General features: G+C 45.7%; 1 protein-coding gene across 8 annotated transcripts in view; it reads right to left on the bottom strand.

Annotated features, from left to right (window-relative positions):
- SAMD12 (sterile alpha motif domain containing 12) overlaps positions 1-10,385 on the bottom strand; it is a 190,444-nt gene extending 180,059 nt beyond the window's left edge. For 3 of the 8 annotated variants that reach the window (XR_008464747.1, XR_008464748.1, XM_054190514.1), the window contains exon 1: positions 6,526-9,484. Coding sequence is in view for 6 of the 8 variants with exons in the window: in XM_054190514.1 (XP_054046489.1) it covers positions 6,526-6,541 (16 nt within the window). In the remaining 2 variants the exon portion in view is untranslated. The other 5 variants (XM_054190515.1, XM_054190516.1, XM_054190517.1 and 2 more) reach the window with 5 other exon arrangements.
- Between the last annotated feature and the right edge of the window lie 9,389 nt (positions 10,386-19,774).

Genomic DNA, 19,774 nt, shown 5'->3' with positions numbered 1-19,774 from the left:
CAAAATAGTCATTTGTTTTGCAAACTAATTTCATCCTCTGTTAATAAGAAGGCTTGTGCAAGCATCTACAAAGCTTCTCCTGAAAAATGAAATCAAGTTTGTGAGATGCACAGACTTGCAACCAAAGAGGGTGCTACAGGAGATAAGTAAGAAAAAAAAAAAATAATCAATGAGTAGACAGAGAGGAAGAGACCTAAAATAACGCGCTCTCTGAAGGAAAAGTATCCAGCATACACTGCAATTGTCAGTCACCAACTGACTTAGGCAAACTCCAGACTAGGTACCACTGTTGCCCTCTGAGGATTTCACAGTGAATATGGAGAGGAAGTAGACAGAAAAGATAAAGAACACATCAGGGTAAGAAACAAGTCTTCATTATTCCACTATTCCTGGAAGAAACTTGTCTTGCAATCACTGCTTAGGAGATTAGCTAGTCACGGTTCACCACAAATTATACTTGAAGAATGCCTCATTTCAGGTCCTAATAGCACTACTATTCAATTCTATCATCAACGAACATTACATCAGAAATCTTTTCTAAATACTAGTAAGCCTACCCAGCATACAAAGAATGGCTCAGACACACACAAGTTAATTCTTTACTATGGCATCAAAGGTGCACTGTCCCAGACCTCTGCCTTCGCCCTACTCATGAAAGCTGGCGTCCGCTGAACACGTGGCACAGAGATGGCTGCAATTCAGCTGTGGATCCAGGCTCTCTTTCTTGTCCCATGAATGATGCACAAAGTCATCAAAATGCAAAGGAAAATACATTTATTCATTCTCACTAGCATAACTAGTTTGCAACCTGGCAGCTGACTTGTTTTCAGCCCTGGCTTTCTCTCAACTGCCTAAAAGCTACCTGCTTTATCATTGTTCAAGGCTACGCCTTCCCTTGCACGTTTGACTGAAGAGCCTGGAAATGCCTTCTGTCCTTCCCCCAGTAAAATTCTTCACCTCCTACTGCTTACTCATACCACTGTATCCTACTCACTCTAGTACCCCAGCTGATTTGTGTAGCGACAAACTATTAGCTGAGAGCATGCAATTATTTTGCTAGAAGAAAATCCAGGAGAAAGCTTCTATTTACACACATTACAATTCTTCTTTCTTTATGTTTCTGAAACAGCATTATTAAAAGTCTCTTTCTTGCTTTTACTAGGTTATTTGCAGCGAAGAAAATCAACTCAACTAAAACCCCCTCAGGGTGGGGGGGAAGCACAAAAACAGGGCAGAGGAGAGCAAATGAGCGGGGGAATGGAGAGAAGTAATGATTTGAATGTTCAGCTGAACAATATGAGCTAGCAAGGTTCCATGTTATATGGAGACAAACAGGACTGCACTAAATACAGGCTACAATTCACCCCAAATGTCTTCCTAATGCCCTTTTCCTGTTCAGTCACATACTCCCTGCAAGCATATCAGATCCTGTAATGGAATGCAGAGTTCACTTCAGTCCCCCTGCCCACCTGCTTGCTTCATCCAGGCGCAGCACATATTAGGGTCAATTCTTGCTGTTCCAAGTGATGAACCTGCTCTTTGATGCCAAGTTTAGCTCATGCTGCACACAGAACATGCAGCTAATGACAGCAACTCCCTCATCATTCTCTTTGTAGTCCTTCTGCCACAGGACACATCTCCAGAGAGAAAGACCACCCTACGCAAAGGTGAGGAAACATACAACCTAGCCGAGGCAGAAGCCACTAAGGGTGAGATCTGTAAATCTGATCTGCTTCGGGCTCTCCTGAAGGTCTCTCTCAGACCACATTTCACCTCATTTATGCAGGGCAATACTGTAGTTTCCAGCCCTACCTGCTGTGGGGAGCTGGCATTTTCTAGAGTGGCATTTCTACAGCTGCAGCCTAATGCTGGGCCCCTTCTTCTCCCCCAGTCCCATTGACCTGACATAGCAGACAGTTCCTCCTACAGAACAGTATCAGTTCTTATATGTTGGGGAAAAGAGAGCTGCTATCGTACATCATGACCCTGTCTGTTAACATTTTTATAGCTCAGTGCCCAATTCCCTCTCCTCTCTGTGTTTCTAGGTTGCCCTGGCCAATTTCTCCTCTCAGTTACTTGATGCAAATCAACCTGTTGTGGTGAGTGAAATTGTTCTGGATGCACACAAGATGGGCTAGACTTTGTTACAAAAGTGATCAGGCTGGATCAGACTAAAAGTCTAGCCCTTTATGCCGCTGCTTAAGGAAACAGTGTGAGAGCAGGGCATACACGAATTGATCCTCCCTTGGCAGGCCAGGAATGACCCAAGGTTAAAAGCTGCACGTGGGGAACTGTGTGTTATTTAAAAAAAAGGAAATAGTTTTTCTTATTTTAAGCACAAAACCCTACAGCTTCATTGTTCTGCCTTGTGAACTAGTTCCTTTTTCACCTTCTCCAAACCACTCCTCAATGTCAAAGAGTTCTCTTCATGGTCATCTCTTTTCCAAGCTAAAGAATCCAAATCTTTGTAACCTGCCCTCACAGAACATACCACATCTCTGACTGCCCTCTCCTGTATTCCTTCCAGTCCTGTGCCTTTTTTGGGGCATGGTGAGCAAAACCGCAGGGAGCATTTAAAATACAAGAGCAATATGCAGTGATACAGAAACAAAGATGTTTCTTGCCTTCTTTTGAGCTCTTCCTGATGGTTCCTGAAATCCTATTTGCTCTTTTGACCACCACCAACCAGACTGTTTCAAAAGACTTCAAAAATTACTCCATTTTCTGGCCATTTTCCTCCACCTTTGGCATCTTCCAGAACTACTCCCTCAACATTCTCTGCATGCTTTGAGCAAATAATTGAGGGCTGAGTTGTTCAACTGTTAATCTGCAAGGGTAAATACCTGTATCCATTCAAAGGCAACAGCTTGCATGAGAAATAACCCACAATAGCATTGCTTAGTCACAACCTCCAAGTATCTTCTGTGGACAGACAGGGGAGTCCTTGCCTCAGAAATCATATAGTTTGGACAAAAAAGAAAGACACCAGAGAGATGGGACAGAGCATGAGAGGATAAAGCTGTCTCAGCCAGGACAGCAGAGAAAATTGGCACCAGAACCACACAGAGTATCCCCAGCAAACCCAGAAACTCAATACTGAGTGTGCTGAGCAGTAGCCCAACAGCTTTACTACCTCTGTAAATTAGCTGTAGTACTTTCAGAGTCCAATGGGCAAAACAAAAACTTATGGTGCTATCCATAAGTTATTGGATGGCGGGCGTGTTGATCTGCTTGAGGGTAGGTTGGCTCTGCAGAGGGATCTGGACAGGCTGGACCGATGGGCTGAGACCAATGGTATGAGGTTCAACAAGGCCAAGTGCCGGGTCCTGCACTTGGGTCACAACAACCCCATGCAGCGCTACAGGATTGGGGCAGAGTGGCTCGAAAGCAGCCCGACAGAAAAGGACTTGGGAGTGTTGGTTGACAGCCGGCTGAATATGAGCCAGCAGTGTGCCGAGGTGGCCAAGAAGGCCAAGAGCATCCTAGCCTGTATCAGGAATAGTGTGGTGAGCCGGACTAGGGAAGTGATCATCCCCCCGTACTCGGCACTGGTGAGGCCCCACCTCGAGTACTGCGTTCAGTTTTGGGCCCCTCGCTACAAGAGGGACATTGAGGTGTCGGAGCGTGTCCCGAGAAGGGCTACAAAGCTGGTGAGGGGTCTGGAGGACAAACCTTATGAAGAACGACTGAGGGAGCTGGGGTTGTTTAGCCTGGAGAAGAGGAGGCTGAGGGGAGACCTTATCACCCTCTACAACTACCTGAAAGGAGGTTGTAGAGAGATGGGGGCTGACCTCTTCTCCCTGGTGACAAGTAATAGGACGAGGGGAAACGGGTTCAAGTTACATCAGGGGAGGTTTAGATTAGATATTAGGAAACATTTTTTCACTGAAAGGGTTATTAAACATTGGAATAGGCTGCCCAGGGAGGTGGTGGATTCACCATCCCTGGAGGTGTTTAAAAAAAGGGTAGATGGGGCACTTAGGGACATGGTTTAGAAGTGGCTCTTGTCAGGGTAGGCTAAAGGTTGGACTCGATGATCTTAAAGGTCCCTTCCAACCTCAACAATTCTATGATTCTATCCAAACACCTAGGTCCGGACTTATTGGCAAGCCAGCACAGATGATGTTTGGGACAGAAACCTCTCTGTGGTTATCAGCTGAACAACCTGCACCAATCTGCAACTCTGACACCACCTGACTACGCTGCCTTACTCTGAGCTTCTCATTGCTGCTCTCCTGCCATAACCCTTGTGACACACCAATACTGGGAATGGAAAGCACAAGACTGGCTACAAACAGCTTGCCTTGGCCTGGTACACTGAGTTGTAAATGAGAAGAACAAAGCTACATGACCTCCTTGGATGTTACCTGCCATACTTGGACATCTCAAGAAAAAAAAAAAAAAACAACAAAACTCTCAAGAATTCTATTTTATATTTTCCATTTAAGCAGTAAACATGGGATCTTGCTTCACTACAGACGTTGTCAGTAACTTCCAGTAGTATGTTAGAAAATGTACTTAATGTCTAACTCTCATCATTTGCTCACTTGCCTTCTCTTCTTCGTGGACAAAGCACATGAACTTTCAAAGCACCCTTGCACACGCATCACCACCACCTGACAAGTTTTATCCTTATGATGGGATTTGATTGCATTGAAACAGCCAATTTGTGCTAATCAATATCCTCCTGGAGCTTCTGAGTCTTCCAGGTATTTTAAAAGGTAAGGCCAAATACTTATGGAATTGTATCTAAATTGGCTGACCTGAAAGCACTTCTAAGTTTCCAGGTACGCTCGTATCCTACAATCAAATTTCACCCAAGGGAAACGCAGCGACACACCAAGTCTATACTGTATGTTGATTCCTGCCTAATATGTGTTCATTTCTGAAAGCAGGGAGGGGAAAATGACCATACAACCTGCAAGCGTATCGACTCCCCACTCAGTCTAAATACACCCAATGAGACTTCAGTACAAAACATTCTTTGTTGCCACAGCTTCATTTTGGGGTCTCCAGTTCCCACAGTGGAATGCACCTTCTGAACTTCAGCTCCCAGTCTCCCTGTAAGATGCCTGAGGAGCACAGTGTGGCTGTTCAAAATGAGAACTTGCAGTGCAAAACAGACTCCTGGCCTTAGATAGCTGCATTATTCCTTGGGAGAGGGATGATTGGCTATCTATCTTGTTAAAGACAGATGCAATAAACTGTGATGGAGCAGACTTTTTCAGATGTAGCAACCTAGCTAGGAAAGCTCTATGTAGTGGTTCAAAGCAGGGGAGGACACGCTGCCACCAAGCTGTACGCACACTAGCAGGGAGGTGGAGGGTGGTGGTGGTGTGTCAAGAAAGCCCCATCTTCTGAAGTTGTGCTGTTGCTGAGCAATAAAGAAGGGTATAGATGCTACAGCTCAACAGGAAGACTCACGCATGAATGTAGATGGGAGAAGATCTACATTCCAGTCTGGAAAATCATGATTGCTGATGCATTTTTGCAATAAATGGTCACTAAATAACATACAGAACTGGTACCAAGACCAAAGGCTAGAGTTCAGGTCTTACTTCTCTCTATCCTATGTGCACCTCCACCACTGGTCTTATCCATCTCCTCTGCTATGACCCAATGTGACAGTTTCAACTAGAGCGGTAGATGCGTATCTCAGCCCTGCTTACAACTGACATCTTTTTCTTAGCTACATGTCGGAGTCCCTCAAGCTAAGGGTTGGAAACTACTGAAGAAAACAAGGGCATTGATGGAAGCACATGCTAGTTTTGAATGACAGAGTTTGTTACTTCTTTGCTCCGCAGGCAATTAAGTGTGCTGAAAACCCATCTATTAGATCACATCCCCTGGAAACGTAGATGTGGAGACATCTAGTCTGAGCCTGGAGTGGGTGTAGGAATAAGACAAAGTTGAGTAACTGAGTATCTGTCAAAAGAGTTGCACTTTTGGGCACACCCTGGAACAGCATGATAGGTACCTACACTGGACCTGCTTCAAAGCTCTCCTTCGGATGGTCTTGAATTCGCTTTAACATTCGTCACTCAGTTTAACATTCTACGAGGTCACCGCATCTCAAGTCTTTGAGGAAACACATTCAATATCTGCTGGAGTTCATTAGGCACTGAAGGCTTTCCACCCAGGTGTATCTCATTGCTGAAATTCAGATCGCTTTGACAGAAGTTGGTTACACACTACAAATAACTTCAGTCTTCCAGCAGTTAACCTTGACACCACACCCCAGAATGCCCTAATGTCCTTTGAGTCTCTGGTCCCCTTGAGGATTACCAAGGGGTAAAGCCAGAGTCATTGTCATTTTATGCCAGCAAGACTCCACTTCTTAGTAAAAACTATTCTCAGGAGGCAGATCCAGAGCGTCAGTAGCATGAGCCCCCTACAGAAGAGCCACAGGACAGTAGAATTTTACATTAACTTTCAGGAAGAGACTAGCAACAACTGTACGTATGCACTTTCCAAAGCCTATACACAGAAGGAAAGGCCTTAGACTAAACTTCACTAAACACTTACTATGAAAGAACTCCATGATATAATTAGCGCTTTTTTGCTCATGAATCTCAAAGACACCACAGGTCAAAGCGGCAGGGGATCCGACAGAACTGTGTGGGATTATCCGCAGGCATACATTATCTGGTGGGTGCTGTCAGTCTCTCACTTTCTTGTGCAATAAACACTGAGGGGGAAGAAATCATCATTTCTCTTCCCCTTTACCTCTGCTGCACAAGAGCAAAAAGAAAAAAAATAAATTTCACAACACTGTTGCAGAGATCAAAAGCCTTTTTCTACTGGCTCTGACCTAGTTCTTTCATTCTTACTAGAGGGAAAAAAAAAAAACAACACTTAAAGGAACATTGTCAAAACTGTTAGGTCTAAAAATAGACTTACCTTGGCAGTGCTCCCATCTAGATGGGCTCATATTAAGGAGTGCAAACTCATTTTCCCCATACACACACCAATCCTTTCATCAACTGGAAGCACTGGTACTATGCAGCCCAAAGGACCTCCAAGGTCCACATAATCTCTTTTGGGACACTCAGGTATTGATTATATATAGCTGGCAAGGAACTGTAGTATCCTCCAAATTCCTATTCTGCATTTGCAAATCCATTGCTATCAGCTATCCCAGTAAAAAATTTGGTATATTTTCCTTAAGTAAACTGCTGGACAATTGTTGCCATAACTAAACTCCAGCACTCCATGCTATAACACCATTAAAAAGAATCAAGTTTGAGGAATAAAGTGAGATCAGAATTTTTCAAAGATTCTCCATAAACTAGAATTAACAAAATATTTTCACTTTGGTCACACAGAGCATTTCAGAAAAGAGAAACAAAGAGTCCCCGGGTTCGTGGCCGAGGCTGACAAACGGATAGCTTCCACAGAACAATAGCCGTGGCAGAGCTGGTGGGGCACCGGATGTTGGCTCTGGCCAGGAACTTCCATGCTCCAGGATCTGTGGTTCCCTTGTGCCCCAGGGACCTCTCCACTCCCTGCCAGTTGCATCCCAGAGCCAGCCACTTGAGAGTTCACAAAAGAAGCCAGTTGTCCCAGCCATCCACGAGCATTGCTACACTCTATAAAAAGATCCGAAGACCCAGGAAGACCATCCTAGCCAAGGTCCCAGCCACCACCACAGAGACTAGAAGGCCAGACAACCTCAGCTTAAACCTGGTTTTCAGGGCTTTCCTTATTTCCTAGCTTCCAGTGATGATGTACAGTAGATTATGCTCTCAAGATCCCAAGCAGCAAACCAGGAAAGTGTTTTTTTTCCAATGAAAACAACAACAACAAAAAAAATCAAACAACTAGGAAAAAAAAAAATCAAAACAGTCTGTGTTTCCTGAGTCCAAGACATTTTGAGTTCAGCAAATTGGTATTTTTCTACAAAACTATCAATTTAGAAGGTTCCACAGCAACTTTACTTTTGACTAGAGTATAATCTGCACACCATGGGGATCAAAGCCATGAGGGACATGTAACCTCTCAGCTTCCCAAACAGAAGCTGTAATGCCACACGTTACCTGCCAAAAGTCACAGTTCACGAAAAGAAGACGACTCACGCCCAGGCCTCGAATACGGCAGAAGATGCATTAAGATAAAAGCATGCTTTTAAGCACAGTCACACAAAGAAACATAGTTCCAACAGAAAATGATGGATAAGAAAAGGCCTTAAATGTGCATGCACTACACTCATACAAAGCAGTCACAGCCACATGGCTACTCGCACTGAAGATGTAAGTAGTCATCTTGCTGTGCTAGTGTGAGGGTGACAGAATTATGCAAAGGCAAGGAAGTTGAGGGAGAAAAACCCAAAATGGGAGGAAAGCAGAACATACAGACAAGAATGCCTGTTCTGAGAGACCGCAGCAGGGATGCAACCTGGGGGAAGGAAGTGGGAAGAAGGAGTTAAAGAAAAAAAATCCCTTCTCAGGAGAAGGGAAAGGCACTGCTTCCCAAAGCTTTAGCAGAGCTTTCCTTCATTAATATTTACAAAGCTTTTAGAGATTCTCAGATGGAAGGCACTGCAGATATGACAGATATTATTACAGACCTGAAAAGATCTAGCAAACAGACTGAGAAGGACTTCACGTGAATAAAGGAGGATGACATGAGAGAGCACACTGAAATAGGGGTTGCTGCTGGCATATGAACCATCTGGTGCATGGCAGTCCATTTCATTTACTTACTTACCCACTACTGGGCATGCATGCCCGCTTCACGTTGTTCAGTTTTCACCACCAAAGAAGCAATGCTTTTATTAACAACCACTACCTTCCTTCTTTACATCAATAGTTTTCAAAACTGCCATTCAGTAAAGCAGCCTATGCATAAGAAATCTGTTTGACTCATCGTGAGGCTTACGGCTTAGGATGGACAGCTTTGGACACACACAAACACCTTTTGAGACATAGTGGGTTTGTTTACCTTAAATTGAGTTTGCTTAGGAAGCGGTTTTTCAAGGATGTTAAGCTGCCCACTGCCTTCAGTAAGCCCAAGGTTTTGCTGGACTATTGCTTGCGCCGCTCACTTGGGTACTCAGCAAAAGACAGCTTCAGCATGATTTTCAGCAATAAAGTAAGTGGTCTTTGATGGAACTGTAGATCTCAGCATACCTGAGAAACAAAGCTCAAGGCTGTCTCAAGACGAGCACCCCCAAAAAACCCCAACATACCCCACATTAAGCACAGGTCAGGGGTCAGATGGCTAATTTTCACACCACGGACTTCTGAAATTTTCCCAAGGGCACAGAAGAAAGCAAGATGGGACCCAAACACCAGGATTCCCAGTGCCTTGCTCTACAGTGATAGAAAACCTGGTCTAGTGGGAGGTGTTCCTGTCCATGGCAGGGAGGCAGAACTAGATGATCTTTAAGGTCCCTTCCAACCTAAACCATTCTATGATTCTGTGAAAACAGAATGAATTTTGGAAGCCGACAGCAAGAAAAGGGATTTGCCATTTCCTATACACCTACTCACATCTCTCCTCCAACTTCCTGAAAGCCCCACGGAAAGGGAACACACAGCCAGTGCCACACTGCCGCAGGAGCCCAGCATCTATTGGAAGACCTCAGCAAAACATCCACCTTTCCAGTTCTTGGTAGGCACCACCTGAGTCACCAGGCGCTTCCCCAGGAGCGGGCACCTGGCGAACCTCTCAGAGGTTCTCGGTGGGCACCTCACGAACACCTCGTAGCTCCGGGGCACCTCGGCGCTTGGGCTTCTGCATCTCCTACGGGGCGGAGGGGCCGAGGACACCCCGGCAGCTGTTTGAGCTTCGTGGGTATCGCGGCCTCGGGGCGCTTCGGGGATCGGGGCGGCACCGAGCGATGGCGGCGCCCCAGCTCCAGCGGCGGCGGGGCGGAGATGGCGCCCGGCCGGCTGAGCGGGACCGCCGGGGACACTTCGGCGGGAGGCGGCGCAGGTCCGGCCGCCCCGGCCGGGAGAGGCGGCACCTCCGGGCCCGCCGGGAAGTTGCCGGACTGAAGCCTCCGGCTGCCGCAAGCGGCTCGGGCAGAGCCCCCGCAGCCCCCCACGGGCGAGCGGCCCCGGCCCCGCACCACCTGGCCCGGGGGCGGCCGGGCCGAGGGGGGCGGCCGGGCGCTCCGCTGGCGAGGCCGGCGCGGCGGGCGGCAGAGCGGCCCCGCTCCGCCTCACCGGCGGGCACAGCTCCCCCCCCTCCCCGCCCCGGGGCCAAGCCGGGCCGGCCCCGCCGCGGCGCAGGTGAGTGCCCGGGGGGGAGGAGACAAGGACGGCGGGGGCGGCGGGCAGGGGACGCGGAGCCCTTACCTTCCACCGCCATCCTCCCGGCCTCGCATAGTGCGCCGGCCGCCGACCCGGCCCCGGCCCCGCCGCCGGCGCTGCCCCGGCCGCCCCCCCCCCGCCCGCGCGCGCGGGCTGGGCTCATCTGCAGCCGCCGCGATCAACCTGCCGCGCGGCCGCTGACAGACGGGCGGGGCCGCGCGCCCGCCCCACCGCACCCTGGGAAATGTAGTCCCGGCCCGGCGCCGCCGGCCAGGCTCCGGCCCGCTCTCAGCGGGGGAAGCGCGGCGCCCGCAGGGGCACCGGCCGCCCCCACCGCCGGAGAGGCCCGGCGGGACACTGCGGGGACTTGGCGGCGTCGGAAGGCTTCGCGTTTAGCTGCGGGGCAGGCGGCGTGGGCTGGGCTGTGGGAGGCTGGAGGGATGGTAACCACCTCAAGGTGTGGGAGGGACGGGGCTGAGCGGGTACCCTGCCCACAGAAAACGCCGTTTCTCAGGTGCACAGGGTGTTGCTCAGTCCCTGCGACTACCAGCCTGATGGCTCCAGGGGACTCGGGTGTCAGCCTGTCCCGCCGCTCTCCCCAGGGCGGCCGGAGGTTTTCCGCAGGGAAGGAGGAAGACGCACAAGGAGCATCAGGAACCCCGTCAGCGCCTCACCCCGGAGTGCGGCCCAATGCCTTTCTCTGTTCTTTATCTTTGTCCTGTCCAATCTGACAGATTGTCCAAAAAATCCCGAAAATGGAGGCAAGTAGGGACACAGTGACGGAGCCTTTACTTTAAGTCCTCGCAAATCTTACACCAAACAACCTGGCACCCTCAAGATCTGTCCTAAAATGATTGATGTTCAAAAAACAGTTACATGTTTGTATCCTTTTCAGTTTCATTATGAGATATCAAAAAAGATTTTGAAGATTTTTCTCTGTAAAAAATACTGATTTTTTTTTGTTTTATACAGAATCACAAAATCACAGAATGGTTCGGGTTAGAAGGGACCTTAAAGATCACCTAGTTCCAACCGCCCTGCCATGGGCAGGGACACCTCCCACTAGACCAGGCTGCTCAAAGCCCCATCCAGCCTGGCCTTGAACACCTCCAGGGATGGGGCATCCACAACTTCCCTGGGCAACCTGTTCCAGTGTCTCACCACCCTCAGAGTAAAGAATTTCTTCCTGATATCCAATCTAAATCTACCCTCTTTCATTTTGAGGCCGTTACCCCTTGTCCTATCATAACACGTTTTACATGCATCAACCAATATTAACCTACTCAGAAAGAGTCCATGAGTTCCTTCACTCACCACAGTTATATCATTACTAAAATTGAGAGGAACAGCAGAGGAACCGGGTATAGAAATACAGATAGGGCATGAAAACATTTTCACATGTTCTTTTTGTTTGTCAGCGGTGGTTATTGCGGCTAAGAAGTGTTATTCATGACAGGTTATTTTTGCAAAACAAATCTCCATGAGTTCAAATTAGAGTGCAAGCACATACAATAAGCAAATGAATAAGGTCTTCATAAACCCCAGGAATTTTGACATATCTGAAGGAATTAAAATAAATTGGGGTCTTCATTATTTATTTCATGAAGGAAAACCAGACCCTGTACAGAACGGCCTTAAAGCCCAACTCTTTCCTGAAGCCTTCTATTACCGACTTTGCCCTGAAGACCTCACTTGTTCTTTGCTCTCATATGCATTTGAACTATTAGCCTTTGTGTTGCATATGAGTCAAGATACAAGCTCCCTGGAGCAGCAGCCTTGTCTTTCACATGTTTACAAAGTGGTAGGCAAACTCACAGTCTATTATAACGATTGAGAGGGTATGCTGGTATTCCCAAGCACAATGCAATCACACAGCTGATTCCATACGCTGGGTGAAATGGGCTGATCCTCACATACTTTCTGTCATGAAAATAGGGTGTTCCTAGATTTCACAGATTTCAAATATATGTAATACACACATACAACCTTCAGCAGTGTGTTCTCAACATCACTACATAAACTTTTGTGATTTTGATGACATTTTGATTAAGCTGATGTGTTCAATTAATCATTAATCATTTATTTGGTCATGACAATATTTGGAGGTATGTTAGAGTAATTACCTGGCGAACACATTTGTGAAGCAGTGCTTTCTCAGTTAGAATGATTTAGAAGCCACAGAGAGAAGAAATCAAACTCAGAGTTCAAGTGGCATGGATGTGGAGAGCTGGAGTCCTATCCCCATTAGTATGCTGAATTTCTGACTGGTAACTATATTCCAGCTGTGGGCCCTGAGGACATCCCCAGTGAGTACAATTTTACAAAGCCCTTTGAACAGCCCTGTAGTTTTTAATTACGACTTTGTGCCTGCTGAAGAACAGCAAAATTATGGCTGTGACTAGATAGCAAATAGGCCATGACAGATGTTAAAAAGGTGTAGTGTTTGATACCTAATGTTACATGATAGGTAGTGAAACCTAGTATTTAACAGTATCTGAAAACATCAGAAACTTCTCAAATTCTGGTCAAGACTAGGCAAATTGGAATGTAATGTATGTCACTCATTAGAGAAAAGAGGTTGTAAATTGATTCAATTAATCTATGGTAAAGTACAATCTGTTTTGAGCAGAGCTTTCAAAAACATCAGTGAGAGCGAGCTAACTTTCTAAAAACACCCTGCTAAATTATAGAGTAGAAAAAGACCATCTTCCTCTGCTCAGAAAGAGCTATCTCGTCACGCTTCCTTGCCTTCTTGCTTCTCTTTTTACCTTGTCTCTCTCCAGATAGGTTTCTTCTAAACTTGCTCTTAAAAGTGTAGCAAACTCCCTTTAAACAGACTGGGTTTGTCACAGCCAAAGTCAATTTGCTGTGTGCTTTGCCCTAGGTCAGCAGATGAAATAGGCAATACTGACCAGAAGCTCCTTAGCCATTCGAATTATTTCTAGGTAGGACTTCTGCCAGCTAACGTTAGATGAAAGTACATCCTTCTACAGCGTAGCTCTACTAGAAGAGTTCTGAAGTCTAAACAAGATGTTGTGCTTGTATACTTCACTATCATCCATCATCATTTTCCCCTTTTTATTCTCCTTTTTACCTTAGAGAAATTCAACAGTCATTAAGCTCTATGCAGCCCTTTGTGCTCTTAAGTCTTTCTATAAAACAGTGAAATTCTCACTCATCTTCACCTGATGACATTGTTACCAAGGTACTTCTACCGTATTCTTGTGACCCAGGATTTTCAAACATGGTTAATTATTTTGGGTGCCCAAACACATACATGGAGCCATCTTTCCGGGACAGTGGAAGAAACATCTTAGAATAATTGACCTCAAGTCAGGCACCAAGTGTCTCCAGTGGCGAGCAGCATCACAGCCACGACTGCACGTTTTTGGCTGTGATTCGCTTAGCTGAATGGGCCTCTGCTGTGATGGTGAAATGAAAACCATTCAAAGTTTGTCAGCAAATGCAAGTGTGACACAAATAGCCCTATCACAGGACCATCCCACCTGCCTAACAACTCGGTATCCAGACTTTTACATTCCCTTGTGTATTGCTGGGAATCAGTACGTTGAAATGAGTGTATTTTTCAAAGGTAACTGATGATTTGTGCATTTAGATTGGGGGAAGGTGTGGGAGGAGTGTGCATAGGACTATACAGACTTGATATTGATGGGGAAGAAGAAGTGGGGTTTTCCACTTCGGTACCTCTGCCATTACTGAGATCTGGAGGAGGAAGAAAGAAGGGTTGTACGGTGGTTCAGGAACACTTTCAGCACACGCCCAAGGCCATGAGGTGCACTGTAATGAAAAACAAGGAAGTTTCAGCAGAAATTTTATGGACACTACAGCGTAGGAGGTAGCTGGAAGTTCAGGTGTGAAAGCTGTAAGTAGAGAATTCCTGTCCGATTCCCCTCCCTTAGTCAGAGGCAGCCACATGACTGGAAAAACAGCCTCAGGGATACTGGGTGCTAGATCTGGAGTAAGAGGAGGAGGGTGGGGAGTTTCTATGCATTCTCGTTTTTGCTGTAGAAAGTGGCATTTCCTGAGAAGAAGACCTACTGAGTCTCACGCAAATACCTGAAAGGTGTGGGGAGAAATGCATTGGGAATTTTTTCCAATATCCAAACGTATGTTATTAATGTTCTGCAGGGGTCTGATTTTAAAAGGAAAAGGTGCTCTGTAATTCAACTAAGCATATACTGAAAAAAGGGGAGAAACCGAGTTTAAGTCCCATGCTCTGATCCATTGAAACAGATTCTTATGCTTGTGTGGATCCAATCCTACCATCACAAAATGAAACAAGGTACGCTATGTGTTGAAAAGTAAATACTAATATTCAGAAGCAGTTTTTTGGGGGCTGAGAATGACTTCAGAAGAGCTATTAGTCAGGGAGGCTGTAGTCTGCCCCAAAATATTATAAATGTATTTAGAATATATGTAATATGATTTCGACAGTATGCCATTAAGGCACTGAAAAGCAGGTTTTAATAGTGTAGTAGTGTAATTGTGTAATTAATTTTCCTTGTCTATACTATTGCTGAAGTATACTTTGAGTATTGTTTATCTAACACACCTATATTCCCTTGTTGTCAAAAATATCTTGCATGATAATCCATAATCATAGAATCATAGGATCGTTTAGGTTGGAAGGGACCTTTAATATCATGGAGTTCAACCATCAGCCTAGCACTGCCAAGTCCACCACTAAACCATGTCCCTAAGCACCACATCTACACGTCTTTTTAAATACCAGCTACCCTGGGCTAGCACTGCTATCTAAAGCAGTGGTTTACCTTCCTGCTCTTTACTGCTATCATTAGCCTCAAGCAGCCTTCCTTTTTACTTAAAAAAAAAATCTGGCACAAAGCCTGTTGAGTGTTACCCCCATCAGTTACCTGCTCTCATTCACCGGTGACTGCCCAAACACAAGGGGTAGCACAAGGAACTGGGCAGTATGAGGTGGGAATAAGCAAGTGAGGGTAGTGTCACTGGTGCAGAACTTGGCTGTTTCAGTGATAGCCTCAGATGAGTTTTTAATGGAGATCTGAGAGCAGTGAATAAGATTTAGGGTTTCCTGAAAAATGGTTGGGTCCCTTTTCTTCAGAGAAAAGTAAAACATTGAGTGCCCGCCTTACTCTTGATTGGAGGGAGTGAATCACTGAGCCTTACGGCATAAGCATTCCTCATAGGAAATGAAAGAACCATACCTAATAGAGGATGTATATGTAAACAGACCTGGAGAAACAGTCTACCATAGTAGGTCCATGTGACCAGTTGGCAAACAGTTGGGTAACTTGTTTAAACAATCCTGACTTCTGCTATTATTTACTGAACTGCAACTTGCTGTGGGCTGGAACAATTTAATGCTCTCAGTAACCCGCAATCCTGGAATCACAGAGTCATTGGGGCTGGAAGGCAGCCCTAGGGATCATCTAGTCCAACCCCCTGCTCAGAGCAGGGGCAATGAGAGCAAGTTGCTCGGCGTCGTGTTCAGTCATGTTTGAATACAAAGGGTGGAGACTTCACAATCTCTCTGGGCAACCTGCTCCAGTGATTGGTGACTTCTCATAGTTTCTTTTTCCATCTAAATGGAATTTCCTGTTATTTCAGTTTGTGGCCATTGCCTTGTTTCTTTTCACTGGGCACTGCTGAGAAGAGTCTGGCTCCATCTTCTTTACTCCCCTGCATTGGGTATTTATACACATTGATGAGATCCCCCGAGCCTTTTCTTCTGTAAGCTGAACAGGCCCAGCTCTCTCTGACTCTCATAGAATCATAGAATCATTTAGGTTGGAAAAGACCCTTGGGATCATCAAGTCCAACCATCATCTCCACTCTACAAAGTTCTCCTTTACACCATATCCCTTAACACCACATCTAAACGAGTCTTAAACACATCCAGGGATGGTGACTCCACCACCTCCCTGGGCAGCCTATTCCAGTGTCTAACCACTCTTTCTGTGAAGAATTTTTTCCTAATGTCCAGCCTAAACCTACCCTGCTGCAGCTTGAAGCCATTCCCTCTTGTTCTATCGCTAATTACCTGTGAGAAGGGACCAGCACCAACCTCTCTACAATGTCCTTTCAAGTAGTTGTAGAGAGCGATGAGGTCTCCCCTCAGCCTCCTTTTCCTCAAACAACTTCTTTCCTTTCCTTGTATGAAAGATACTCTGATCCCTTAATCATCTTCGTGGCCCTTCAATGGACACACTCCAGTATGTCCATGTTCTCCAGTTTGTCTAGTTTCCTCTGAATAGCAGTACAACCATCCAGTATATCATCCACTCCTCCCAGTTTTGTGTTATCAACAGTCTTGCTGAGGGTGCACACTGTCCCGTCATCCCAGTAGGTAATTAATGAAGATGACAGAACAGTATCGAACTCAGTATCAACCCCTGGGGTAGACCACTGACTTCCAAATGGACTTTGTGCTGCTGATCGCAACCCTTTGAGCCCAGCGTATCAACCAGTTTTCAGTCCCCCTCACCAACCACTTACTGAGTCTGTATTTCATCAGTTTTTCTAAGAAAGTGTTATGGGACACAGTGTTGAAAGCCTTGCTTGTCCATCAAGCTAGTAATTTCATTGTAGAAGGCTCTCAGGTTAGACAGGCATGGTTTCCCTTGTGTAAATCCATTTTGACTATGGATTCCATCCCAATGGCATTCCCATGCTAAATATGGAAAATGGTTTCCAGGATTAGTTGCTCCATCACCTTCACAGAGATCAAGGCAAGGCTGATTGGCCTGTAGTTCTCCAGGTCCTCCTTGCACTTCTTGAAGTGACATTTGCTCTGTTCCAGTCATCAGGAATCTTCCAAGATTACCATGACCTTTCAAAGGTAGTTGTTGAGAGTCACCTTGCAATGGTGTCAGCCAGCTCCCTCATCACTTGCTGGGTGCATCCGATCAGTTCCTGTAGGTTTATATATGTCCAGTTTGTTTAGATGTTCCCTAACCTGATCCGCATCCATCAAGGGTACGTCTTCCCTGACCCAGACTTTCCCACTGTTCTCAGGGGCCTGGGATTCCTCAAGGCTGATCTTACCTCTATAGAGGAAGTGATGGGTTTTTCCATTTCCTTTGTCACTAGGGCCCCCATCCAATTCTCCAGTGGGGCAGCATTTTCCCTAGTCTTCCTATTGCTGCTGATGTAACTGTAGAAGCTCTTCTTGTTGCCCTTCATGTCCTCCACCAGACACATCTCCAGGTGGGGTTTGGCTTTCCTAACACCTTCCCTGCAAGCTTGGACCATGTCTCTGTATTCCTCCCAGTTATAACAAATTTCTTCTCCACTGTTTGGAGGCTCCTGGGCCTCTGGATACTGGTCTGCTGTGGAGCTAAGTCAACTCTGCTTCTGTAGGGTCCTTATTTTGGCACTTCTATGCTGATTTTTACTGGCCGAGCATTCAGACCCCTCCTGCTACACTCACACATTGGACATAGTGTGTGCTCTGATGTTTGCATTGTGCAGCCTCAGTGTGCTCAGATTTGGGTAACACACATGCATGCAGCTTTTCCTGATGGGCAGCTAGAAACCTTTACAATTATGCAAAATAGATTTTAAATTCATATTGGTAGCTTTTGTTACAGGTGTAAATAACATCTGAGAAACAAAGTCTCAGAGAGCATTACCATAGCTCTTCTGGGTCTCCCCAGAGAGAAATACATGAACCCGTGCAGTGTGGGACATGGGCATCTGTACAGAGCCCATCTAGAACGTGATCTGTGTATGCACAGTAGGGCTGCTACATCCTGAGCATAGTGCACTTACAACCAGAATATTTAATTTGAACAGTCACAGTGGCCCTATCATGCTTGGGCAAAATTATTGGGCAAATAGAAAAAAAGGAAATACCTGGGCAATTCCTGGTGTAGAGAAGCTCCAGCCATGGGGAATCTGGAACACAGAGTTTGGGATTTGACCTTTAACAACAGTACTGTTTGTCATTTACCTCAGTGCCAGTAGGATGAAGCTATAAGTGATAATCGATACTGTGTAGACTTCAGTGTAATAACATACCTAGTGTGATCCTCTGAAGGTCAGAGCTAAAAAAATTACTTGTCTCTTTCTTTAAAAGTCTTTTATGTGCTGGATTTGGATGGAAGCAATTGTGTTATTGCAGATAATAATAACTTGAGAATGATCAGAGTTGATAATGTCTTAGCTTGATGACCTTTACCTGCTTATGAATGACTCAGAACAGCGTTGAAAAATTCAAGTGGTTGGCGGTGATTTGTGAGCATTTATTAAGGCAAATCGGATAATTGCCTTTAACATCACAGATGGCTTGTATTTTCTAAAGTGCTTTTATTTCGGTGCAATAAGATGACTCAGAAACTCAGTGGGATATCATGACCCTGATTTTTCATTGCCTCACACCTCATATAGTGAAAATTCCCAGTGCAGAGGAGGTGTAGGTCCAGAATTGAAGGATTTGGCGCTGTTACTATGCAAACATCAACTGTTATCAGCAATGCAAAGCATCACAGCTCTATCCCCTTTCTTATGTTACTGTTCCCCATCAGTGTTATATATTAAGATCATTCCACACAGCATTGCTTTATGTTTTCCCTTTGTATTTTGCATGTTTTTACTACCCAGAGAGACAAGGGAATTGCTAGTGACCCAACAGAACATTAAATTGTCCCTGGCATCCAGGAAAGAACACCTATTCCACATTCCTAAAAGCCTTCCACTTATTTCTGAGCAGGTTGTTTGGTTTTGCTTTTTAATAGAAAGGGAATTCCACATGTATTCCAAGCACAAGAATTCAGAGCGCTGCTCCATATGGGCAAACGTAACGTCTGCTATTTCTTGGCAGAGGAGCAGCAGCATAGGTCTGCTTCCTCTTGGCAAGGAGCAGGAAGGGTAGGATTCATCTCACTGAACTTTATCTAGCAAAGCATCGAGCACTCAATAAGACTACATTTCCTAGAAGCCACCAAGGGGAGGAAAAGCAGCATTTGTTGAAGCTGCTTGTCATCCTCTCTCCTGACAGCAGCACTAGCCCAGATGACCAGCGAGCTTAAACAGGTGACTCATAGGGAACTAGGTTTGCAAAGAGAAATCCTACTCTCACTGCCCACTTGTTATATTTTCATTTGTCCTTGAACACAAATGCTCACACTTGTGGGCACCTATGTCTCTGGAGCTTCAGCCTTAAAACTAAGGTTATTTCCCAGGAAGCTTTTCCTGCCACAATGTGGAACTCAACAGAGCTTAAGAGACAGTGAAAACTACAGCATTGCAAAACTATAGTGTTTCTGCAATGGGGCATCGTTGTATGCCAAGAAACACCACTCCAGAAAGAGCATTACCCAGAGAATCTGACATACATCTCTGCTGGAGTTATGACAGAGAACCAATAGTTTCTCTCGCTGACATTTTCAGTACCATACAGTGATCTCCAGTGGGGCTAACAACAGAGCTTACAGCCTAGTACAGACCTCTACCATGTAATCTAAGGGACTAGAAGCACTGACAGGAGGCAAGATTGTAAATTGCAAATGAACAAC

The sequence above is a fragment of the Rissa tridactyla genome, chromosome 2, assembly GCF_028500815.1.
Source record: "Rissa tridactyla isolate bRisTri1 chromosome 2, bRisTri1.patW.cur.20221130, whole genome shotgun sequence".
NCBI lineage: Eukaryota > Metazoa > Chordata > Aves > Charadriiformes > Laridae > Rissa > Rissa tridactyla.
The sequence above is the reverse complement of the archived record's forward strand: the minus strand, read 5'-3'. Positions and strand labels throughout refer to the sequence as shown.